The 25,955-nt window shown below is 47.8% G+C and overlaps 1 protein-coding gene across 10 annotated transcripts in view; it reads right to left on the bottom strand.

The window, feature by feature from the left end:
* The window catches only part of UPF2 (UPF2 regulator of nonsense mediated mRNA decay), a 765,941-nt gene that overhangs the window by 25,277 nt on the left and 714,709 nt on the right, over nucleotides 1–25,955 (bottom strand). For all 10 annotated transcript variants that reach the window (XM_069228662.1, XM_069228663.1, XM_069228659.1 and 7 more), the window contains one exon: nucleotides 5,550–5,670. In XM_069228662.1, the coding sequence (XP_069084763.1) occupies nucleotides 5,550–5,670 (121 nt within the window). The remainder of the gene's footprint in view (nucleotides 1–5,549; nucleotides 5,671–25,955) is intronic.

The following is a 25,955-nucleotide window of genomic DNA, read 5'->3' on the forward strand; positions in this document are numbered from 1 at the left end:
GCTAAGCAGCGCCGGCTAAGTTCGCCCGCCCTGGCGTTCAGAGAACCTGCCAGGTGTTGAACCACCAGGGTTATGCCCTGCTGTCCCAGCCATATCCAGAGACGCAGAGCCTCTTGACAAAGGGTCCACGACCCCCTATCACCCTAATTGTTGCAGTACCACATCACGGTAGTGTTGTCTGTGAACACCTGCACTACCTTCCCTTTCACAACAGGAAGAAATGCTTTTAACGCTAGTCGGATTGCCCGAAGCTCCAACAAGTTGATATGGAGCCCGGATTCTGCCGGAGGCCAGCGACCCCTGATCTCCACATCTCCCAGATGGCTGCCCCATCCCAGAAGTGATGCATCCGTCACTACTGTGAGATCTGGTTGGGAAAGGGAGAGGAGTCTGCCTGCAGTTTTAACCACCTCTAAAGATCCTTTGCAGTTCCCTCCGAGATCTGAACCACATCGGTAAGATTTCCCTGATGCTGTACCCACTTGAACTTCAGGTCCCACTGCAGAGCCCTCATATGCCATCTGGCATGCTTGACCAATAGGATGCAGGAAGCCATGAGTCACAACAGCCTCAGAGTCTGTCTCACCGAAATCCAGGATAGAGGCCGAAACATTGGTATCATAACCTAAATATCCTGGACTCACTGCTCGGAAGGACAGGCCCGATACTGCACTGTGTCCAGAACAGCTCCGATGAAAGTGAGCTTCTGAGAGGGAGTCAGGTGTGACTTTGGGACATTTATAGTGAACCCCAGCGAATGCAGGAGGTTCGCCATCGTCTGGAGATGGGTGACGAGAGCCTGGGGCGTCAGACCCTTCAACAGCCAATCGTCTAGGTAGGGGAAAGACTGAAATCCCTAACCTGCGCAGATGAGCTGCCACCACCGCCCTCACTTTGGTGAACACCCGAGGGGCACTGGTAAGACCGAAGGGGAGCACGGTAAACTGAAAATGCTTGTTGTAGGAAGTTGGCTCTTTATGCACTATTTCAAAGTAAGAAATAGCATGCACAGAGTCCAAGGGTTCCCCTTAGAGGTAAGATAGTGGCAAAAAGAGATAATTCTAATGCTCTATTTTGTGGTAGTGTGGTCGAGCAGTAGGCTTATCAGAGGGTAGTGTTAAGCATTTGTTGTACACACACAGGCAATAAATGAGGAACGCACACTCAAAGACAATTCCAGGCCAATAGGTTTTTATACAGAAAAATATTTTTTCTTATTTTATTTTAAGAACCACAGGTTCAAGATTTACAAACAATACTTTAAATGAAAGGTATTTCACTTAGGAACTTTAGGAACTTTGAATTAGCAAAATAGCATATACAGTTTTCACACAAATGGCAATAAGCTATTTTAAAACTGGACACTGTGCAATTTTCAACAGTTCCTGGAGGAGGTAAGTGTTTGTTAGTTTTGCAGGTAAGTAAACCACCTACAGGGTTCAAAGTTCGGTCCAAGGTAGCCCACTGTTAGGGGTTCAGAGCAACCCCAAAGTTACCACACCAGCAACTCAGGGCCGGTCAGGTGCAGAGGTCAAAGTGGTGCCCAAAACACATAGGCTTCAATGGAGAAGGGGGTGCCCCGGTTCCAGTCTGCCAGCAGGTAAGTACCCGCGTCTTCGGAGGGCAGACCAGGGGGTTTTGTAGGGCACCGGGGGGGACACAAGTCAGCACAAAAAGTACACCCTCATCGGCACGGGGCGGCCGGGTGCAGTGTGCAAACAGGCGTCGGGTTTGCAATGTAGTTCAATGGGAGACACAGGGGTCTCTTCAGCGATGCAGGCAGGCAAGGGGGGGGGGGGCTCCTCGGGGTAGCCACCACCTGGGCAAGGGAGAGAGCCACCTGGGGGTCGCTCCTGCACTGGAGGTCGGATCCTTCAGGTCCTGGGGGCTGCGGGTGCAGTGTCCTTACCAGGCGTTGGGTTCTTAGAAGCAGGCAGTCGCGGTCAGGGGGAGCCTCTGGATTCCCTCTGCAGGCGTCGCTGTGGGGGCTCCGGGGGGTCAACTCTGGCTACTCACGGGCTCGTAGTCGCCGGGGAGTCCTCCCTGTAGTGTTGTTTCTCCACAACTTGAGCCGGGGGCGTCGGGTGCAGACTGCAAAGTCTCACGCTTCCGGCGGGAAACGTGTGTTCTTTCAAAGTTGCTGCTTTGTTGCAAAGATGTTTCTCCTTTGGAGCAGAGCCACTGTCCTCGGGAGTTCTTGGTCCTTTTAGATGCAGGGTAGTCCTCTGAGGCTTCAGAGGTCGCTGGACCCTGTGGAACACGTGCTGTTGCAGTTTTTCTTGAAGTGGGGAGATGGGCCGGTAGAGCTGGGGCCAAAGCAGTTGGTGTCTCCGTCTTCTCTGCAGGGCTTTCAGGTCAGCAGTCCTTCTTCGTCTTAGGTTGCAGGAATCTAGTTACCTAGGTTCTGGGAGCCCCTAAATACTCGATTTAGGGGTGTGTTTAGGTCTGGGGGGGTTACTAGCCAGTGGCTACTAGCCCTGAGGGTGGCTACACCCTATTTGTGCCTCCTCCCTGAGTGGAGGGGGGCACATCCCTAATCCTATTGGGGGAATCCTCCATCTGCAAGATGGAGGATTTCTAAAAGTCAGAGTCACCTCAGCTCAGGACACCTTAGGGGCTGTCCTGACTGGCCAGTGACGACTCCTTGTTTTTCTCTTTATCTCCTCCGGCCTTGCCGCCAAAAGTGGGGCCGTGGCCGGAGGGGGTGGGCAACTCCACTAGCTGGAGTGCCCTGGGGTGCTGTAACAAAGGGGGTGAGCCTTTGAGGCTCACTGCCAGGTGTTACAGTTCCTGCAGGGGGAGGTGAGAAGCACCTCCACCCAGTACAGGCTTTGTTACTAGCCACAGAGTGACAAAGGCACTCTCCCCATGTGGCCAGCAACATGTCTGGTGTGTGGCAGGCTGCTAAAACTAGTCAGCCCACATTGGTAGACGGGTATGGTTTCAGGGGGCATCTCTAAGATGCCCTCTGGGGTGTATTTCACAATAAAATGTACACTGGCATCAGTGTGCATTTATTGTGCTGAGAAGTTTGATACCAAACTTCCCAGTTTTCAGTGTAGCCATTATGGTGCTGTGGAGTTCGTGCATGACAGACTCCCAGACCATATACTCTTATGGCTACCCTGTACTTACAGTGTCTAAGGTTTTGCTTAGACACTGTAGGGGCATAGTGCTCATGCACTTATACCCTCACCTATGGTATAGTGCACCCTGCCTTAGGGCTGTAAGGCCTGCTAGAGGGGTAAATTATCTATACGTATAGGCAGGGGGAGGTTGGCATGGCACCCTGAGGGGAGTGCCATGTCGACTTAGTCATTTTATCCCCACCAGCACACACAAGCTGGCAAGCAGTGTGTCTGTGCTGAGTGAGGGGTCTCCAGGGTGGCATAAGACATGCTGCAGCCCTTAGAGACTTTCCCTGGCATCAGGGCCCTTGGTACCAAGGGTACCAGTTACAAGGGACTTACCTGGATGCCAGGGTGTGCCAATTGTGGAAACAAAGGTACAGGTTAGGGAAAGAACACTGGTGCTGGGGCCTGGTTAGCAGGCCTCAGCACACTTTCAAATCATAACTTGGCATCAGCAAAGGCAAAAAGTCAGGGGGTAACCATGCCAAGGAGGCATTTCCTTACACTTGTGGCCCACCTTGAACCGCAAGTAACACCTGTGGGCGGGCAAGATGGGGATATGAAAATACGCATCCTGCAAGTCCAGCGCTACCATCCAGTCTCCTTGGTCTAGGGCAGACAAGACCTGATCAAGAGTGAACATCTTGAAGTTCTCCTTCTTGAGGAAGAGATTGACTTCCCTTAAATCCAGGATAGGGCGAAGGCCCTTGTTCTTTTTGGGAATCAGATAGTAGCGGGAATAACAACCACTGCCCACTTCTGACGTCGGGACCCTTTCTAAAGCTCCCTTGGCCCAAGAGAGACGTAACTTTCTCACAGAGCAAATGGTCTCAAAAGGATAGCTCTTGCCGGATCTGCGCTTAACCGGCACAGGAGGAAAAGAACTGACGTACGCTCATCGGGGTGTTGCTTATATGGAAGACCGCGACGTCACAGACTGCTCCAACGCCACGGACGACAGCATGCGCAGGGTTCTGCTCAGCGGAAAAATTCTGTATTCGAAGCTGATGCTAGGGAATTCTAAGGTAAGGAATCTGCAGCTAGAAGTCTATATCAGATGTATATATAAACAAAAGTATTATTTTTCTAAATTGGTCTCGGATATATACTTTGAGTGTGTGCCTAATTTATTGCCTCTGTAAGTACAACAAATGCTTAGCACTACCCTCTGAAAAGCCTAACTGCTTGCCCACACTACTACAAAATAGAAAATTAGTCCTATCTACTTTTGCCTCTGCAAATAAAGTGGGGATCCACTGGACTCCTTGCAGTGTACTCCTTGTTAGTGCACCATGTAGAAAGCCTACTTCCTACAGGAACCTCTTTCGATATTGGGGTCAAGGCAGAGGTGTGGGATTAGAATCCAAAGATGTAATATTGGTTGCGCTTTTGTGATTGCATTGAGCGACATAGGCCTGGAGTGAGATTATGTTGTTTTGGTGTCAGAGACAGCTGCAGCAGAATCAGTCATTACGGAAGGAACTGGCATGAATTTTGGTGCCGCAGTAGAAGTCAGTACTGGTATGGGGCTGGTAGCAGGTCCTGAGTGAGGCAGATGGCATCGGGTGTCGACCCCCATGCAGATGTCCAACTGGAGCCTCCTGTGCTCCTTCGGGCCCAAAGACATGCTAGAGGGTGCCACAATTACACAGCAGCATAGGCTCTTCGAATTCCGTTATTTGCTGAAAGGTTAACGATTGCCTTGAAAGCTCGGCTGTATCAGGAGCAACCATGGGATCAGTTCAGATTCAGGAGACATTTGGGGAGAATAACCTTCATTAGATCGCCCTTGGGCCTTCTCACTAGAGTTCAAGTAAGGGGGTGGGGTCGAGTCTTGAATGGCTTTCTTACACTTATGTTTAGACTGTGACGTATCAAAAGACTGAGCAGTAACTAAACGTTTCACAGGAGAGGCCTCTTGACCTGGATGGTTGTTGGACTCTAGATCTCAAATGGGAAAAGGACTATTCTTTGACCGCATCCTGTTATGTTCAGTGACTGAGTTTAGCTTCACATTCCTGAATTGCCTTTGGGTAAATAAGGGTCCCCTTGTAACCTGCCTTATAGTCATGGCCTGAGCTCAAAAACAGAGGTATACCACTTGAATGTGTGACTGACATCTGCTTCCTGCAGTCTTGACATAACTTAAATTCTTTTGTTTTCAGTGGGGACATAGTTCCCCAATACATTGATACGTTTTTTAAAGTTTGGAGGGGAGCTCTGGATCCTTGTTAAAGGGCACACTGGAACATTGCAGAAGAAATTCCCATATCCAGTCTGGCACCTAAGGATATTCCCAATATGAGGAATACAAGATTAGAAGCATCCAACTAGGGATACAATTTGACAGACACCCTGTGCTTTTAAGAATGAAGGCACACCTAATAAGCCAGTTTAACACATAAAGCCATGTCTTACCTTCCGCCTGTTTTAAAGATTAGGTCTGCATTTGGAGCTCCCTTTGGATGTTGGTAACGAGGCCTTCGTTCACGGTTAGTGTTGGCAGGAGCTGGTCGCTGAGCCAAAGACTGCAACATTTCTAAAATCAAACACAAGCAGTTAACTGTTACAACAGGTTCTTTCAATGCTCCTTTTTCTCGCTCTTGTAAGTACACATTCTCAGAATAATTCACACTAATTGCTAGGTATGCAGCACGGCGCAAATCTTACAACTACAGCTGAACTGGGTCCTCGGCACGCAGTTGACCTGCACACTCTGGGTGATCTCTATACCGAGGGTGTTCTGATGCGGTTTGGTAAGCTCTCGGCAGAGATGGGGCTACCCTCAGGGCAGTTCTTTTTGTACAATTCCTTGCTTGGGGCGCTGTAGTGCAGATGGGGGGATATGACCTCCGAGCCCCCCACATACCTGCTGGTACAATACTTACAATTTATGGGGCAATGTAGACATCTGATACGGTGGTTCACTGATGTGCTTCAGGCACTTACGTTGAATTCTCCCGCTGGTTTGCGTACCGCTTGGGAGGGTGATCTAGCGAGTCTTTTCACCGACACCACCTGGTCGGGAGCACTCTCCAGCCATACTAATATCCCCCATAATGCCAGATTCCACCTTATTCAATTTTACTTATTTCACAGAGCTTATCTCACGCCAACCCGCATTAACAAATATTTTAATTGTGTGGATGCCGCTTGCCCTCGCTGCAATTTAATTGGAGCAGATTTTCTCCAGATGTTCTGGTCTTGTCCTTCCTTAAGCACTTACTGGCATGGAGTTACGACATCCCTATCCAAATACACATCACGTCCACCGCTGCTAGATTGTGGCTCCTGTCTCTTGGGCCTCTTTCCAAGAACTAAAAAGCAAAAAACATCCACAAGGTTTTTAGACTTAAGAATTCTGACAGCCAAGCGTCTCATTACAAAAAGGTGGAAAGCCACAGAACCCCCATGGGTACTCGCCTGGAGGCGCTCCTTCATGACATGGGCGTAAGTGGAGGGGGTTGCACTGCAACGCAAAGATCCTATGGGCATGCGTAGGTGTCCCCTATCCGCTGGTTGGAACGAAATGTTGACACACTTGCGCAGATGCCGATGATGCAGCGCCACCCAACACCAAGCTAGTGCCAACCTGATCATAATCTATGCTGCGTCTATCACCTGATCGCTTATTGGTATGCTTTCTCTCTTGGGCTCCGGGCGTTTCAGTTTGCTTGAATCTAGTCCAGTGTTCTGCGGTGCCTTGAATATGAGTGGTGGCATGGGGACACTGCTTAGCTGGGGACTCCCGGGCTTTGGGGTCGGGAGGGGATGGGAACGGGCTCTAAGTTTTGTTGTCAGTTGCACTAGTTCTATGTAATGTCTTTCTTATCATTGTTGAACCTACAATTGTGTTGATCGCTACCTGAGCATAGGGCCTCGATTGTACCTGAATTGCGCTGCCACTGAATTCCCCGGCGGGGGTTCATAGCCTGTATGCAGCCACTTTTGGCATGATACGATCTTCCAGTGCACCCTTAGTTCTTTGTCATTTTAATACAGCCATGCAAATGGTTCTTACCACTATTACTTTATTAAACCGACCAAATTTAATTGCTTCCTCCTCAAGGAGTGTGAATGTATATGCTGTGAAAATACCACCTATATCTAACCAGTATCAATGCAAATCAACTCTGTATGGTATAAAATGGAGTTTTTATAAATGGATAAAAACTCATAAATAGGATTTAACAAAAAAAATAAAAAAAACATCACACTAATGATTCTGAGTAGCATTCACAATTTTTAATGGTCAAACAAGAACCTATTTTAAAATGTGATAAATGGTTAGAAAATAGTTTTCTAATATTAGTTTGAAACTGAAATGGGAAGTTTTGCACAGCCCAACCCCTCAGGAGGCCCGCTAACTGATAATCACTACCACTAGTTGACTACTCAACTGAGCCTTTTCTTTTTTTAAGAAGCTAGCTCTTTAGGTTAAGACAGGTTGGCACAGTCTTCTCCTTCACTGGCTCATATCCAGTACTCATTTTGCACACTTCCTGCTGTTTTCTTGGGTAGTTGTGCTACCCTGTATCCATGAGACACTCAGTATTTTAGATTGTTTTTTCAACTTACTAACAAGTGTTTCTGTGCACTCCACCAAGGCACGTTAATAGGGAAATGTGAAATGGGGAACAATTTGAAAGAAGTATAAAACAAATGAGTATACAAGTACAGTGGGGAAGGGTATTAACATTATTACCCTGACTTGGGCTAGAGCGCCGGTTAACAGCCTGTCCCTCCCATTATCTGCTTGCACTATGTTTATAATTCTTGGGTGCTAAACTGAGAGAAATAATGAATAATCACATTTGTGAAGGCTTAGTAAGGATGGGTAAGAAGGTGCTATATTTTCAGTATTGTAAAAAAAAAAAAACTTTTCTACAGCACCCTATCTCAATATGCGCTTCCTACCTTATTAATATCTTGGATTTGTAGGGCTGGAGAGGATGAGCAAGGTCCTGGGGACTCGACCCTTGGAGGGGAGTCCGGACTGACCCTCAGAAGACAGGAAAGCCTGCAGAGGCAGTTGGAACCACCACAAGTGACCCACTGGCAGCAGGCACAGTAAGCTGCAGTGAGGCCCAAGCAGCACACCTGAAAAGGAGTACCACGTCGCTGGAGCAGCAGAGAGGAGACTGTCCTTGCAGAGGTATAGTGCTGGGGGCCAAGGCTACTCAGAGCCTGAAGATCCCTTGGAGCAGGAGTCAACAAGCATTGAATGCTGCAACAGTTGCAGTGCACAGGGATTCTATCATCGAGGAAGAGGCAAGGGCGCATAGTCTCCCAAGTTGGCAGAAGGCAAAGAGGACCCAGGACTACCACCTGTGTTGGAGAATCACTGAGGTGCCTGCGGATGCAGGGGAGTGACTCCTCCACTCCAAGGGAGATTCCTTCTTGATTCTTTGGTGAAGCTGAAGTTTTGCTGACCCCAAAGTTTGCACAGCCGTGGAAATGTTGCAAAGTGCTGACAGAAGCTGCGGAAACAATGTTGCAGAGTGAGGTTGTCTCGGTATTGCAGTCTTGTTCGGTTCCTGTGAACTCCAGCAGCGGTTCCAGTGGCCAGGAGCAGAAGAGGCCATTGGTGGAGTCTTGAACACTGAATATGGGGACCCACCTGCAAGGGAGCCCCTAAGTAGCCCAAAAAGGGGCTTGGTCACTTTGCAAGGTGACCACCTATCTGAGGGGGTCACTGACGTCACCTGCCTAACCTGACCAGTCAAATGCTCCTAGGGGCCTCTGCCCATCTTGGTTGCAAGATGGCAGCAGAATCAAGTGGCCACCTAGAGGAGCTCTGGGCACCACCCCTGGGGTGGTAATGGACAGGGGAGTGGTCACTCCCCTTTCCTTTGAGTAGTGTTGTGCCAGAGCAGGAACTGGGGTCCCTGGACTGGTGCAAACCAGATTGTGCAAGGAGTGCACTAACTGTACCCTTTAAAGTAAGCCAGTGGCGTGGGGAGGTTACCCCTCCCTAGTCTTGTAACACCCAAGAGAGAGGAGGTTGCACCCCTCTCCCACAGAAAATCTTTTGGCACTGCCTTCCCCTGCTTGAGCTGGTCAGGCAGCAGGCGGACAGAACCCAGTCTGGGAGGCAGCAGCAATATGGGCTGCATCGAAAACCCAGGAAGACTGGTAGGAGCAATACTGGAGAGAGTGCATGAAATCATGCCACCAATACTGGTATTTGCATTGGGGTTTGATTCCAACATGTCTGATACCAAACATGCCTCGGTTCGGAGTTGCCATTATGTAGCTGGGCCATAGGTAGTGACCTATGACTAGTACAATGCTAAAAAGTCTTCCCTGCACTTACAAAGTCCAGGGAATTGGAACTGAAGTTCATAGGGGCACCTCTACTCTTGCAGGGGTACCCACACACACAGGGACCTCAACCCTGCCCTTAGGGCTGAAAGGTCCTACCATAGGGGTGACTTACAGTGACCTGGTGTAGTGACCAGCAGTGAAAGGGTGCATGCATCTTTTCATGCAGGCTTAAAATGGTAGGCCTGCAGACACAGTTTGCATGGGTTCCCATGGGTGGCATAATACATGATGCAGCCCATGTGGGGTCCCCTGGTGTACCAGTGCCCTGGGTATCTAAGTACCATATACTAGGGACTTACAGGGGTACACCACTATGTCAATTATGGGGTCTAAAGGGTACCAAGACAATCAAATTTAGAGGAGAGAGCACATCACTGGGATCCTGGTTAGCAGTCTAAGCACACCGACAAAAGGCAAAAAGTGGGTGCAACCATGCCAAAAAGAGGGACTTTCCTACACTTAGTATACCCTAGCAAGGCTCAGGTGAGACAAAAAGCAAAACATGCATTGTTGTCTCAAACTGCCTTGAAGGCCAAGTAACGGCCACTCCTATATGCATCATGAGGCCAATGGAACGCAAAAGACAAGGGACCAACTAGGAGTGGGGAGATGGAGGCCACTGGGGCCAGTCAGAAAGATGGCAGCCTGCTGATACGTTCACTCCTTGCTTCTAGATTCACCACTTAGTGACACACTCAGCCAATCTGGAGACAAGACATGGATAGGAGGAGTTAAAATTGTGTATGCAAAAAACAATATTTTTATTTGACAAAATCTTAGCACCTATTAAACCTAAAGCAATACAAAACACATACTGTAGGAAGCTGGCTCGACATGGAGCACTAAAAAGAAGTACATAGTGCAGTGCATCGCCAATTGGTTTGAAGAGGCAAAAATGGATAGGACTAATGCTCTATTTTGTGGTAGTGTGGGCGCGCAGTTAGGCTTATAAGAGGGTAGTGCTAAGCATTTGTTGTAATTTGTTGTACTCACAGAGGAAATAAATGAGACACACTCAAAGAATAAACCAGAGACAAATTAGAAGCAAATACTTTTCTTCATGTATACTTTAAACCCAAGAACTTTGTTACAAGGTAAGTACGGTTTCAAGCACAAATACTTTTTAGTTTCAAAAATCTACAATGCAATTTCGAAGATCCTCAATGTTAACCTATGGAAGAAAACAATGTTTAGCAACCACATGGTTAACAACGACTTACAAGGCCAATCTCAGAGAGTTAAGGTAAGTACTGGGAACTTGTCTTTGGCTCTCAAGAGTGCTGGCTCTTACCTTGAGGGGGAGAGAGCAAGGGAGTACATGCAGAAACGTGTTAACAGTGGCTGAACTGGTCAGGACCAGTCCATCATCCCACTAGTCGCTGGTAGGTTTTCAAGTGTCCTTCTTAGATGTAGTTATTAATATTAATAAATCCCTCACTGGCATCAGTGAGGGTTTATTAATTTGAGATGTTTGATACCAAACATCCCCATATTCAGAGAAGCTACCGGGTAGCTGGAGAACTCGTAATGACCACTGTCCAGCGCATGCATTTGAAATGGGTTTCCTGTGCACTTACTGTAGGAAAGTACTATCATTCTAGCACGGTTACCCCCACAGTGAACTACAGTCTAAACACACTGACATCAGGCAAAAAGTAGGGTAACTATGCTAGGAAGATGGAACTTTCCTACACCCACATTGCAGCCTGACAAATATATAGGAGTGGAACACCGTATGCTAATGCTGTGGATGCAGCTATACCCCTGGTGGAATGGGCCCTCAAGCCCTCAGGAGGCTGCTTCTTGGCCAGTGCCTAGCATATTTTTATACAGAGAATGACCTGGTGCGAAATGGTCAGTTTCTGTATTGCCTGACCTTTCTTTGCTCCCACATTTCCTACAAACAGTTGGTCATCCTCCTGGAAGTCTTTTGTGAGGTCAAGGTGAAATGACAACCCTCTTTTTGGGACCATCCGATGGAGATGCTCCTCTTCCTTAGAGGGATGGGGGGGGGGCAAAGACGTTGGGCAGGTTGTCAGTCTGTCCCAAGTAAAATGGGGTCACCACCTTTGAGAGAAAAGAGGCATGGGTGCAACCACTACTTTATCAGGAAACACTGAGAAATGGAGGCTTTGATGACTCACCCTCCAGACAGATGTTATGACCACCTGATTGATTGTGAGCAGCATAAGTGGACATTTATGAAGTGGCTCAAACAGAGAACATATCAGAAATGTAAGAACCAAGTTGAGGTCCCACTCAGGCATAATTAAGGGCGAAGGGGGAAACATGTACAAGCCCTTTTAGCAACCTATTTACAATAGGGGACTTAAACAAAGAGGGTTGGTCAGGCAGATGCAGAAAAGTGGATAAAGCAGGCAGGTAGCCCTTAAGAGTGCCCAGAGCACAGCCTTGATGGGTAAGGGATAGAATGAACAGAAGAACATCAGAGCTAAAAGGAGAAAGAGGACCTAAAGACTTCTCTGTTCAATATTTCAGAAATCTTTGCAATGGCAGGAGTTTACTGCTTTGTGGAGTAACGCCTGGCTGCTAAATGAAAATGTCACTTACCCAGTGTACATCTGTTCGTGGCATCAGTCGCTGTAGATTCGCATGTTTTGCAATAGCTCGCCATCTGGTGTTGGGCCGGAGTGTTACAAGTTGTTTTTCTTCGAAGAAGTCTTTCGAGTCACGGGACCGAGTGACTCCTCCTTTTGTGTCCATTGCGCATGGGCGTCGACTCTATCCTCGATTGTTTTTCCCCGCAGAGGGTGAGGTAGGAGTTGTATTGTAGTAATAGTGCCCATGCAATGGAGTGATTAAGTATGTACCTATATAAGGTTGAAATGATATATATACAAATAGTTGAAGGTAACTTCCGAACTGCTACAGGCTCCCGGGGAGGCGGGTGGGCACATGCGAATCTACAGCGACTGATGCCACGAACAGATGTACACTGGGTAAGTGACATTTTCAGTTTGATGGCATCTGTCGCTGTAGATACGCATGTTTTGCATAGACTAGTAAGCAGTTATCTCCCGAAAAGCGGTGGCTCAGCCTGTAGGAGTGGAAGTAGTCTGAAACAATGTTCTAAATACGGCTTGCCCTACTGTGGCTTGTTGTGCGGATAACACGTCTACACAGTAGTGCTTGGTGAATGTGTGAGGCGTAGACCATGTGGCTGCCTTACATATTTCTTGCATTGGGATGTTTCCTAGAAAGGCCATGGTAGCACCTTTCTTTCTGGTTGAGTGTGCCCTTGGTGTAATGGGCAGCTGTCGTTTAGCTTTAAGGTAGCAGATTTGGATGCATTTAACTATCCATCTGGCTATACCTTGTTTTGATATTGGGTTTCCTGCATGAGGTTTTTGGAATGCAATAAATAGTTGTTTAGTCTTTCTGATGTTTTTAGTTCTGTCAATGTAATACATTAATGCTCTTTTGACATCTAATGTATGTAGTGCCCTCTCAGCTACGGAATCTGGCTGTGGGAAGAACACTGGAAGTTCCACTGTTTGATTTAGATGGAACGGTGAAATAACCTTTGGTAAAAATTTAGGATTAGTCCTTAGGACGACCTTATTCTTGTGTAGTTGTATAAAAGGTTCTTGTATTGTAAACGCCTGAATCTCGCTTACTCTTCTTAGGGAAGTAATGGCGATGAGGAATGCAACCTTCCAGGTTAGGAACTGTATTTCGCAGGAGTGCATGGGTTCAAAAGGTGGACCCATAAGTCTAGTTAGGACAACATTTAGGTTCCATGAAGGAACAGGTGGTGTTCTTGGTGGAATAATTCTTTTAAGGCCCTCCATGAATGCTTTAATGACTGGTATCCTATAAAGGGAAGTTGAATAGGTAGTCTGCAGGTATGCAGATATTGCTGCAAGGTGTATTTTAATGGAAGAGAAAGCTAGGTTAGATTTTTGTAAGTGAAGCAAGTAACCCACTACATCTTTTGGAGTTGCGTGTAATGGTTGGATTTGATTAATATGGCAGTAGCAAACAAACCTCTTCCATTTACTTGCATAGCAGTGCCTGGTGGATGGCCTTCTGGCTTGCTTTATGACTTCCATACACTCTTGTGTAAGTTGTAAGTGTCCGAATTCTAGGATTTCAGGAGCCAGATTGCTAGATTCAGCGATGCTGGATCTGGGTGCCTGATCTGTTGGTTGTGTTGTGTTAACAGATCCGGTCTGTTGGGCAGTTTGATGTGTGGTACTACTGATAGGTCTAGCAGCGTTGTGTACCAGGGTTGCCTTGCCCAAGTTGGTGCTATTAATATGAGTTTGAGTTTGTTTTGACTGAGTTTGTTTACCAGATAAGGAAGGAGAGGGAGAGGAGGAAAAGCGTAGGCAAATATCCATGACCAGTTCATCCATAGGGCATTGCCCTGGGACTGCCTGTGTGGGTATCTGGATGCGAAGTTTTGGCATTTTGCGTTCTCTTTTGTCGCAAACAAGTCTATCTGAGGTGTTCCCCAGAGCTTGAAGTAAGTGTTCAGAGTTTGGGGGTGAATTTCCCATTCGTGGACCTGTTGGTGATCTCGAGAGAGATTGTCTGCGAGTTGATTCTGAATCCCTGGGATAAACTGTGCTATTAGGCGAATTTGGTTGTGAATTGCCCAATGCCATATCTTTTGTGCCAACCGGCTCAACTGCGTTGAGTGTGTCCCCCCTTGCTTGTTTAGATAATACATTGTTGTCATGTTGTCTGTTTTGACGAGAATGTATTTGTGAACTATTATTGGTTGGAAAGCCTTTAGTGCTTGAAAAACTGCTAGCAGTTCTAGGTGATTTATATGCAGTTTTGTTTGATGTACGTTCCATTGTCCTTGTATGCTGTGTTGATCGAGGTGTGCTCCCCACCCTGTCATGGAAGCATCTGTTGTTATTACGTATTGTGGCACTGGGTCTTGGAAAGGCCACCCTTTGTTTAAATTTATATTGTCCCACCATAGAAGCGAGAGGTAAGTTTGGCGGTCTATTAACACCAGATCTAGAAGGTGACCCTGTGCTTGTGACCATTGTGATGCTAGGCACTGTTGTAAGGGCCTCATGTGCAGTCTTGCGTTCGGGACAATGGCTATGCATGAAGACATCATGCCTAGGAGTTGTAATATCATCTTTGCTTGTATCTTTTGTGTTGGATACATGCGTTGTATGATGTTGTTGAAGTTTTGAATTCTTTGTGGACTTGGAGTGGCTACTCCTTTTGTTGTGTTTATTATGGCTCCTAGGTACTGTTGTACTTTGCACGGCAGGATGTTTGATTTTGCGAAGTTGACGGTGAACCCCAGTTTGTAGAGGGTTTGTATGATTTGATTTGTGTGGTGTGAGCACTTTGCTAACGAATGGGTCTTGATTAGCCAGTCGTCTAGATACGGGAATACGTGTATTTGCTGCCTTCTGATGTGTGCAGCGACTACTGCTAGACATTTTGTAAAGACTCTTGGTGCTGTTGTTAAACCGAAAGGCAATACTTTGAATTGGTAATGTATTCCTTTGAATACAAACCTTCGGTATTTCCTGTGCGATGGATGTATTGGTATATGGAAATACGCGTCTTTGAGGTCTAAGGTTGTCATGTAGTCGTGTAGTTTGAGCAATGGTAGCACTTCTTGTAGTGTGACCATGTGAAAGTGGTCTGATTTGATGTATGTGTTTACTATCCTGAGGTCTAGGATTGGTCTTAGCGTCTTGTCCTTCTTTGGTATTAAGAAGTACAGTGAATAAACTCCTGTGTTTATTTGTGTGTTTGGTACTAATTCGATTGCATTCTTTTGCAATAGTGCTTGAACTTCTGTCTCCAGGAGCTCTGAATGATGTTGTGATAAATTTTGTGCTCTTGGTGGTATGTTTGGAGGGAATTGTAGAAATTCTATGCAATAACCATGTTGGATAATTGCTAGAACCCAAGTGTCTGTAGTGATTTCCTGCCATGCTTTGTAATAATGACCTATTCTTCCCCCCCACTGGTGTTGTGTGGAGGGGATGAGTGACATGTGAGTCACTGCTTAGTTGCAGGGGTTTTGGGGCTTTGAAATTTTCCCCTATTCCTAGGGAATTGCCCTCCTCTGTATTGGCCCCGAAAGCCTCCCCTGTACTGTCCCTGGTAACTGGACGGTGTTGCCTGTGAGGTGCTGGCTTGTGTGGCCTGACCCCGAAACCCCCCTCTAAAGGGTGTCTTGCGGAAGGTGCCGTAGTTTCCTCTGCTCTGCGGGGAGTAGAGTGCGCCCATTGCTTTAGCAGTGTCCGTGTCCTTTTTAAGTTTTTCTATCGCTGTGTCCACTTCTGGACCGAACAGTTCTTTTTCATTGAAAGGCATATTAAGAACTGCCTGCTGTATCTCTGGTTTAAACCCAGACGTTCGTAGCCATGCATGCCTTCTGATGGTCACAGATGTATTAATTGTCCTTGCAGCTGTGTCTGCTGCGTCCATGGAGGAGCGTATCTGGTTGTTTGAAATGTTTTGACCTTCCTCAACCACTTGCTTTGCCCTCTTTTGTAGGTCTTTGGGTAGATGTTCAATGAGGTGTTGCATCTCATCCCAATGGGCTCTGTCATAGCGCGCAAGTAGTGCTTGAGAGTTGGCGATGCGCCACTGATTTGCAGCTTGTGCTGCGACTCTCTTTCCAGCTGCATCGAACTTGCGGCTTTCCTTATCTGGGGGTGGTGCATCCCCAGATGTGTGGGAGTTGGCCCTTTTCCTAGCTGCTCCTACAACAACGGAATCTGGTGGCAGCTGTGCAGTGATGAAAACAGGGTCTGTAGGGGGCGCCTTATACTTTTTTTCCACTCTTGGTGTGATTGCCCTACTTTTGACCGGCTCCTTAAAAATTTCTTTTGCGTGCCGGAGCATACCAGGGAGCATAGGCAGGCTTTGGTAGGAGCTGTGGGTGGGGGAGAGGGTGTTGAATAAAAAGTCATCCTCGACCTGTTCTGAGTGGAGGCTTACATTGTGAAATTGTGCTGCTCTAGCCACCACTTGAGAATACGCAGTGCTGTCCTCTGGTGGAGATGGCTTCGTAGGGTATGCCTCCGGGCTGTTATCTGACACTGGGGCGTCGTATAAGTCCCATGCGTCCTGATCCTGGTCACCCTGGCTCATGGTGGTGTGAGCTGGGGAATGTGATGGAGTTTGTGCTGGTGAGACGTGAATTACAGGTGGAGGAGAGGGTGGTGGAGTAACCTTTTTCACCACCTTTGTTTGTGGTGTTTGTTCAGTTTGGAACTCCAGTCTTCTCTTTCTTCTAATAGGGGGAAGGGTGCTTATTTTCCCTGTTCCCTCCTGTATGAAGATACGCTTTTGCGTATGGTCTACATCAGTAGATTGCAGCTCTTCCTCGAACCTATGCTTTCGCATTTGGGAAGTTAGTGAATGCTCCTCTGTATAAGAGCCTGAAACTGGGTCGGTTGCAGGTTGTTTTGGCACCGAAACCCTGTCTGCATCTTTTTTCGGCTCCGAGCTGACTTTTCTCTTTTTCGGGGCCGAAACCTCTCGGCGTCGATCTTCGTCGGTCCCGCTGTCTCGGCGTCGAGCCGTGTCTACACCGCTATCTCGGTGTCGATGTTTGTCTCCAGCACTTTCTCGGTCCCGAGAAGGCTGCGTACCGGTGTCTCGGCACTGTTTGGGCCTTTTTCGGTGCCGACGGTCGGTCACCGAATTTATGGGTCGAGCCATGGCCTGGTGGCAGTGGCGACCCCTGGGCCTTGTCAATCTTCTTATGTGTTGTTTTCGACGTCTTACTCACGGTTCGTGGGTCATCGAATTCCTCGGAGTCCGATTCGTGGATCGAGAAGGTACCTTCCTCTTCTTGTTCCTCGAACTCTCGGTGGGCTGTCGGCGCGGACGCCATTTGAAGTCTTCTGGCTCGACGGTCTCGGAGTGTTTTTCGGGACCGGAACGCACGACAGGCCTCGCAGGTGTCTGCACTGTGCTCAGGTGACAGGCACAGGTTACAGACCAAGTGTTGGTCTGTATAGGGGTACTTGTTGTGGCATTTGGGACAGAAACGGAACGGGGTCCGTTCCATCGGCGTTCTTCAGCACGCGGTCGGGCCGACCAGGCCCGACGGGGGATCGAAAAACTACCCCGAAGGGCACCGGAGCTCTTCGATCTTCGATGCGGTGTTGAATCTAACTACGCCGATCCCGAACGCAACAATACCGACGAAAATTTTCCGAATTTAGCTATCTTTCCGTTCCGAAACTCGGAGCGACAGGAACACGTCCGAACCCGATGGCGGAAAAAAAACAATCGAGGATAGAGTCGACGCCCATGCGCAATGGACACAAAAGGAGGAGTCACTCGGTCCCGTGACTCGAAAGACTTCTTCGAAGAAAAACAACTTGTAACACTCCGGCCCAACACCAGATGGCGAGCTATTGCAAAACATGCGTATCTACAGCGACAGATGCCATCGAACATAACATTACAGACAGAGGAAGGATGAAAGCTTTTAACTGTCGCTGCTCAACCTCCACACATGAAGGTGCAGAGTTGACAGGTTCAAGTGGAGAACCCTCGCCTGGTGATGAGATAGAAGATCCTCCTGAAGGGGCAGCCTGATTGGAGGATCAATGCTCATTTTCAGAAGCCTGTGATACCAGACTGAAGGAAGCTGGTTCTCTGTATGGTACACTAAAAAGAAGTACACTGTGCAGAGTGTCCAGTGGATCCCCAACTGGTTTGCAGAGGCAAAAGTAGACAGGACTAATCTATTTTACGTTAGCGTGGACAAGCAGTTAGGCTTATCAGAGGGTCGTGCTAAGCATTTGTTGGACTCACGAGGCAATAAGTGAGACACACACAAAGAATAAATCCAAGACGAAGTTAGAAAAATAACATTTCATTTTTATATGCTTCGAACCCAAGAACTTTGTTATACGCTAAGTCTGTTTTGAAGCAAAAATAATTTTCACTTGCAAAAGTGGACTCAGCAATTTTTGTGTTTTTCAATGTTAACCGATGGGAGGAAAACAAAGTCAGCAAACAGGTACTTTATGACAACTTACGAGACCAATCTTAGAGACTTAAGGTAGGTACTGGGCAAGGGTCAGGACCACAGGAACAGGTCACTCCAGGTAGCACTGGTGAGTCCAGGTGCAGAGGTGTAGCACTGCGTGAGGTGCTCAATGTACGTCAATGGGGATTGGTCTCAATGGAAATAGGTTGCAGGCTCTAGCTAGGGAGCCAATGGGGAAAAACAGGTAGGTAACAAACCTTGGATGTTAAGGGACAAGGGTGCATCTTTGGTCCTTTTCTCCAAGGCTCAGGGGCGATGGATGCAAGGGTGTCCTTTGATATCTGGGTTCTATGTCGGGGAGCACTCGTGGTTGAGGAGTTTTGAGGTCTGCGGCTGCAAACATTGTCGGGGAGTCCGGGACGGGTGAAACTACAGTGGACTCAAGCTCAGGAGAGCTGAAGGACATCCTTGACACCAGGGACACTTCAGATCTGCTGTAGGCAACAGCTGAGGTGGTTGTTTTAGGTGTTGGGGGTTTTCTCAACACAGAGGTTGCGGGAGAGGGAGGCTGCAGGCAACTTCGAGGAGTCCAGGAGGGGGTGAAACCACAATGGACTCGGACTCTGGGGAGCTGGGGAATCTTGAGGGCACTGGAGTTCCACTCCCACTCATGTAGGTGACAACGGGTGCAAAGGTGACTTCAGGTGTCGGGTCTTTACGGTTCTAGAGGATGCAGAGTCCTTTTTTTTTTTTTTTTTTTTAAAGAGTTGGTTGGAGAGCAGGTCTGCTGTTCATGGGAGACTTGAGACTTGTGAAACCAGGCGGTCTTCCCAGGTTTCTGGAAGTTTAGCTGCAGGGCAAGCCATCTTTTTGGTTCAGAGTCCGTCGAGGGTTGCAGACAGGCTGGTGGGGTTGGTACCAGGTCAGCCGCCTCTCTTCTGCGGGTGCAACTCTTATTTGTCCTTTGTCTTGTTCGGTCATCAAGATCTGAATTCTGGGTAAAATGGGTGAGATGTTAATACTAAATTTAGGGGTGAAAGAGGGAATACCAGGTTGCAGCCAATGACTTTCCCACTATTAGGTTGACTACACGTTTTCTATGACCACTTCTGTTGGGAACTGGGCATAACCCTGACCCTAGTGGCCTAATTCCTTCCAAACCAAGATGGAGGAATTTAAAAAGTAGTGCCTCTGGACCCTGAGAGCACTGGCTCTCACCTTAGGAGGTAGGAAATGTAGCTAAGGTGGCTGAACCGGTCAGGAACAGTCAGCTGACACACTAGTAGTAGGTAGGTTTTCAGGGGGTACTTCTAAGGTGCCCTATGGGAGCATGTACTGATAACGCCAACACTGCATTAGTATGGGTTCACTAATACAAGATCTTTGATACCAAACATCCCTATCATCAGTGAAGCCATCATGTAGCTGGCGAACTCTTAGTGACCAGTGTTCAGCATATGCATTTGAAATGGCTTCCATGGTCACTTACTGTGTCTGAGAATCGACAAAGAGATAGCAGGGGCATATCTGCTCATGCAGATATGCCCTCACATGTAATATAATACACCTGCTTTAGGGCTGTAAGTCCAGCTAGAGTGGTAACATACATATATTGTATATATCACGGGACATGGCACACAGGCTGTGTACCATGTCGTAGTTTCACTTTTATCTGCACCAAGATACCCAGTATGCAATAACAGCTGCCATGTGCTTGGTGAGAGGTGCCTTAGGGTGGCACAATTTAGTACCCCTGGCCCTAGGTATCAGGGGTAACACTCACTAGGGACATACAGAGGGTGCTAAGGGTTTTGCCAATTGGGGAAACAACTGTGCAGTTTTGGGGAAAGAGACCTGACACTGGGGACCTAGTCAGCAGGAACCCATAGCACTTTTGGTCAAAATTACATCAGATACCAGACAAAAAGACCCAAAGAAAGTATCGAGAAATACCCGTTTAAGATATAACCAGTATAACTACACTCATAGGACATATCTCACCACACATCGCTTAACCCGTATATATGGGGGCACCCCGGCGGAACGCCCCAGATGTGGTGTGGTGGGTGCCGATCTAGACCATATGGTATGGCAGTGCCCAGAGATCCAAACTGGATGGGGACTGGTGACAAATGACCTAGAGAAGCTAGTGGGATGCCCAATGCCACATATCCCGGCAATATGCTTGGTAGGCCTGAAACAAGACCTCAAAATTGGGAAGGTGCTGGAGCGTTACATAGACACTGCACTAGCACTATATAGGCGGCTAATAGCAGCAGGCTGGAAATCCACTAAGGCCCCAGTAATAACCGAGTAGAGGCGGGATGTAGAGAGATGGGCGAGGGCTGAATTACAGGCCCTGAAGAGCGAGGAAGCAAGAGGGTTGCGCCAAAAACCAATAGCCCAGGCCTGGGAAGAGATATCATCAAATTGGAGAAGCAAAGTAATGGAAGAAAGCAAGGACACAGAAGGCTCAGATTAGCAACTGGCAAGTGAAATAAGACATAGCAAGAAACACACTCTGATAGAGCCGTCACACCAAATAGAGAAAGACGAAACTATATATGACTCACAAGAAGCAATAAACTGCACATTAACAGAAGAGTTGTGATGTGAGGAACTGAGGGACCAATGAATAGTAAATGACCCAACTTGTCAATAGAAGGGGTAAGAACTAATCAAGAGCAGGATGGAATAAGACAATGCTCCAAACTGCACCCACATAAAAAGACACTTGGGAAAATGGCACCAGAAAGTTTAAGTTCATGTTTAAGTTTAGATAAGCCGACAGGATAATAATAAGGACCAATTAATGACTACACCTCACTAAACTGAATGCAGAATAAGACATCGAACATATAGGAAACGAATAACAATGACGCATGCTGAAAAGGAAAAATAAAAAAACAGGGGAAAAAAAAAGAATAATGATGAAGAAGCACAAATAATGTCTGAAACTGTACATGTAGTAAAGAATGCAACCTGTAAATGGCAAATGTTAATAAAAATATGCATTAAAAAAAAAAGATACCAGACAAAAAGCGGGGGCTAACTATGCCAAAAACAGTGCTTTCCTACACAGAGTCCGTCCGGAGCCTCAAGGATAAATTGGGCCAGGTCATTCTTGATCTTCTTGAGAACTCTGGGTATGAATGGTATGGGTGGAAAGGTGTACAGGAGGCCTGATCTCCACTCATGACGGAAAGCGTAGCTGAGCGAGTGCTGCCTTGGAAACTCCAATGTGCAATACTGCTGGGCATTGCGCATTCTCTTCTGAGGCGAATAGAACTCACCAAGGCTCTCCCCACTGACAAAAGAGTCCTTGCGTCGCCTCCGAATGGAGATGCCACTCGTGATCCGCTAGACATCGGCGGCTGAGTTTGTCTGCTCTGGCGTTCAGAGAACCTGCCAGGTGTTGAACCACCAGGATAATGCCCCGCTTTCCAGCCAGGTCTAGAAAAGCAGGGCCGTTTGACAAAAGTCCAAAACCCCATCCCGCCCTGCTTGTTGCAGTACCACAAGGAAGAGGTGCTGTCCATGAACACCTGCACTAACATTCCTTTGACAGAGGGAAAAAATGCTTTCAATGCTAGACGGATCACCCTGAGCTCCAACAACTTGATGTGGAGCTGGGATTCCGATAGAGACTAGAGTCCTCTGATCTCCACCTCTCCCAGATGGCCGTCCCATCCCAGAAGTGACACATGTCACTAATGTGAGGTTTGGTTGGGAAAGGGAGAGGAGTCTGCCTCTGACCCAAATGCGGTTTGTTAACCACCCCTACAGGTCTTTCACAGTTCCCTCAGAGATCTGGACCATGTCAGAGAGATTTCTCTGATACTGTGCCCACTGGAACTTCAGGTCCAACTGCAGCGCCCACATGTGCCATCTGGCATGTTTCACCAGTGGGATGCAGGAGGCCATGAAGCCCAGCAGCATCGGAATCACTCTGACAGAAATCCAGGACAGAGGTTGAAACTTCAGTATCAATGCCAAATATCCTGGACTCGCTGCTCGGGAGGATAAGCCTGAAACTGAACTGTGTGTAGAACAGCTCCTATGAAAGAGTACCACAAGGCAGAGGTGCTGTCCATTAACACCTGCACTAACATTCCTTTGACAGAGGGAAGAAATGCTTTCAATGATGCAGGAGGTTTGCCGTAGTATGGAAGTGGGAGACTACTTCTTGGGGTGAACTTGCCTTCAACAGTGTTGTCGAGGGAGGAGAAGACTGAAGCTTCTAACCTGCGCAGATGAGCTGCAACCGCCGCCATCACCTTGATGAACACCCTAGGGGCACCGGTAAGGCCAAATGGCAGTACGGTGAACTGAAAGTGTTCATGGCTTATCTTGAACTGCAGGTATCGCCTGTGAGCCGGCAGGATGGGACATGAAAATACTCATCATGCAAGTCCAGCACTACCAAAGGGTCTTCTAGGTCTAGGGCAGACAAGACCTGAGCCAACATGAGCATCCTTAACCTTTACTTCTTGAGGATGAGATTTATGGTCTGTAAGTCTAGAATAGGGCAACAGGGATTCAGAAAGTAGCAGGGGAAACAACCACTGCCTACTTCGCATATCGGGACTTTTTCTATGGCTCCCTTGGCCATGAGAGCCGTAACTACCTCTCGGAGCAGACATAAATGATCCTCCGCTAGCTGTTCTAATGTAGGAGGAATAAGAGGAAGAAAGGATTGAAAAGGCAGGGCATAGCTCTTCCCGATGATCTGCAGGACTCATGGGTCTGTTACTGACTTTCAGTGGGGGAGATGATGGTATATTATCCCTCCAATTGGGCAAGCAGGGTCCTGCAGATGCAAACAAGGAAGGCTTAGAGGCTGCAGCTGCCGGGGGCTGTGTGGTAGAGAACTTCTGGCCTGGGGTCCTCTAGATTTAAAGACATCGCACCCAGGTCCTATTATACCTTGGGCTGGTTGCATTGGACGGTGGCTGGCATAGCGCTGGTGCGATGCCTTGCTCCTTCTGTAGCCACAAAAGGGGGGAAGGAAGACTGCGGAAGAGGGGTCTCCAAGAGGTCAAAGGACTGGGCCGTAGTCCGAGAGTCCTTAAGGCTTTGCTGTGATGAGTCCGCCTTCTCGCCAAACAAGCATGTGCCATCGAAGGGCATGTCCATCAGATTTCCTTGGACATCATCCGAAAAGCCAGATGTCATCAGACAGGCATGGCACCTTAAGGCCACTGTCAACGCAACCGCTCTACCCAGTGAGTCAATCGTGTCTAGTCCACACTGAATGGTGAACTTAGCTGCATCTCTCCTGTCCTTTACCACTTGAGAGAGTATGGCCCGGGCCTCCTCCGGGACTTGAGGCAGGACTTGCGCAACCATGCCTCAAATGGTATGGGTGAAATGGCCCAATAAGCATGAGGTGTTCACTGACATCAGTGTCAGGCTGGTGGAAGAAAACTTTTTCCCAAGATGGTCCAGCCTCCTGGATTCCCTATCCGGGAGAGCAGAAGGGAATGCGCAGTAGGATGTGGAATCTTGGACTACCAAGCTTTCAGAGGCAGGTTGTTGGCTCAGAAAGCTAGCGTCACCCAGAGAGGGGCAATGGAGGTGGCAATGGTCCAATTTACAGGAGCTCCATTGCTATGGTTTGGACCAGCTTCACAGCAGGACCTCATTGAAGGGCAAAATGGGTTCAGATGTGGAAGCCTCAGGTTAAAATACTATCATAAAATAAAATGATGGAAAGAGTGTTTAAACTTTTCAAACACACACCCCCAGTCATAGATCTGGGTTTAAGCCATCGTTATTTTGCTTGCCACGTCACCCCAGTTCGGACCCAGCTATACGCAAATCAGTCTTGACCCTCTTCCCCATGGGAACAGTTCAGCCCGAACTGCCAGGAAGGGGCCTCTCTGGCCATCTGCATTGGCATAGTCAGTCCCAGGTCTGAGTTCCACTGTTAAGTCCATTCCATGTGGAGGCATGGACCACCTTAACAAGTAGGGGTTTTCACCTTTTATTTGCATTAGCCATCTGAGAGGACTGTGGTCTGTTTGAACTAGGAAGTGAAAACCAAACAAGTATGGTCTCAGCTTCTTCAGGGACCAAACTACAGTGAAGACTTCCCTCTCAATGGCACTCTAACGCTGCTCTCTGGGGAGTAATCTCCTCACTAATGAAAGAAACAGATTGGTCATAGCCATCATCGATTTGAGACAGGACTGCTCCTATCCCATATTCAGAGGCATCTGTCTGCACAATCATCTGCTTAGAGTAATCTGGAGCTTTTAGTACAGGTGCAGAGCACATAGCTTCTTTCAGAGTGTGAAAGGCCTGCTGACCGCTGACTGTCCAGTTTACCTCTTTGGGCATCTTTTTGGACGTAAGTTCTATGAGGGGTCCCACAATGGTGCCATAGCCCCTTACAAATCTTCTGTAATATCCACACAAGCCAAGGAATGCAATGACTTGGGTCTGGGTTGTTGGAGCTTCCCAGTCCAGAATACTCTGGATCGGGAGTTGGAATGGTTGAACTTGTCCTTCACCTACCAGGTGTCCCACGTATACAACCTGACACTGACTTATTTGGCACTTGCTTTCTTTGATAGTGAGGCATGCACTTTTCAGAGCCTCAAGGATCTTTCTGAGGTGGACCAGATGATTCTTCCAGGTAGAGCTGAAAACAGCAATATCATATAGGTATGCTGCACTAAAGTCTTCTAATCCAGCAAGGACTTTATTCACCAACCTCTGAAAGGTGGCAGGGGCATTCTTCAGACAAAAAGAAGTAACAGTGATCTGATAATGCCCATCAGGAGGGGAGAATGTAGATCTTTCTGTTGCTCCTGGAGTCAGGCCCACCTGCCAGTACCCTGATGTGAGATCAACAGTTCTCAGATAATTATCTGTTCCCAATCTGTCAATGAGTTCATCTGCTCTTGGAATTGTGGTGGGCATCTGTCTTGGTCACTGCATTGAGACCCCTATAGTCTACACAGAACCTCATCTTTTTCTGTCCACCCTTGGTATAAGGTTTGGGGGCTAGGATGACTGGGCTGGCCCAGGGGTTCTTTGAGTACTCAATGACTCCCAATTCCAACATCTTGCTGACTTCAGCTTTGATGCTCTCCTTGACATTGTCAGATTATCTGTATATTTTATTTTCGACAGGTAAACTGTCTCCAGTGTCCACATCATAGGTACACCAAGTAGTTCTGCCAGTGGCCAAGGAGAGGAGTCCAGCAAACTGGTGAAACACTTGCCTACAGTAAGTCTGCTGCTAGTCAGAGAGGGTGTCTGAAAAGACTACTCCCTCAACAGAGCCATCTTTGGGACTGATAGAGAGGAAATCAGGGAGAGGCTCACTCTCAGATTCCTGTCCCTCATCTGGAACCATAAGCAAGGTCAGCTCAGCTCGGTCATGGTAGGATTTCAGGTGGTTTACATGGGTTACCCTCTGGGGGTTCCTGCCACTGACAAAGTCCACCAGATCAATGAATTCCCCTTTCTTTTCTATGGTGGTGTAGGGTCCACTCATCTTATCTTGGAGGGCCCCAGGGGCC

The sequence above is a fragment of the Pleurodeles waltl genome, chromosome 4_1, assembly GCF_031143425.1.
Source record: "Pleurodeles waltl isolate 20211129_DDA chromosome 4_1, aPleWal1.hap1.20221129, whole genome shotgun sequence".
NCBI lineage: Eukaryota > Metazoa > Chordata > Amphibia > Caudata > Salamandridae > Pleurodeles > Pleurodeles waltl.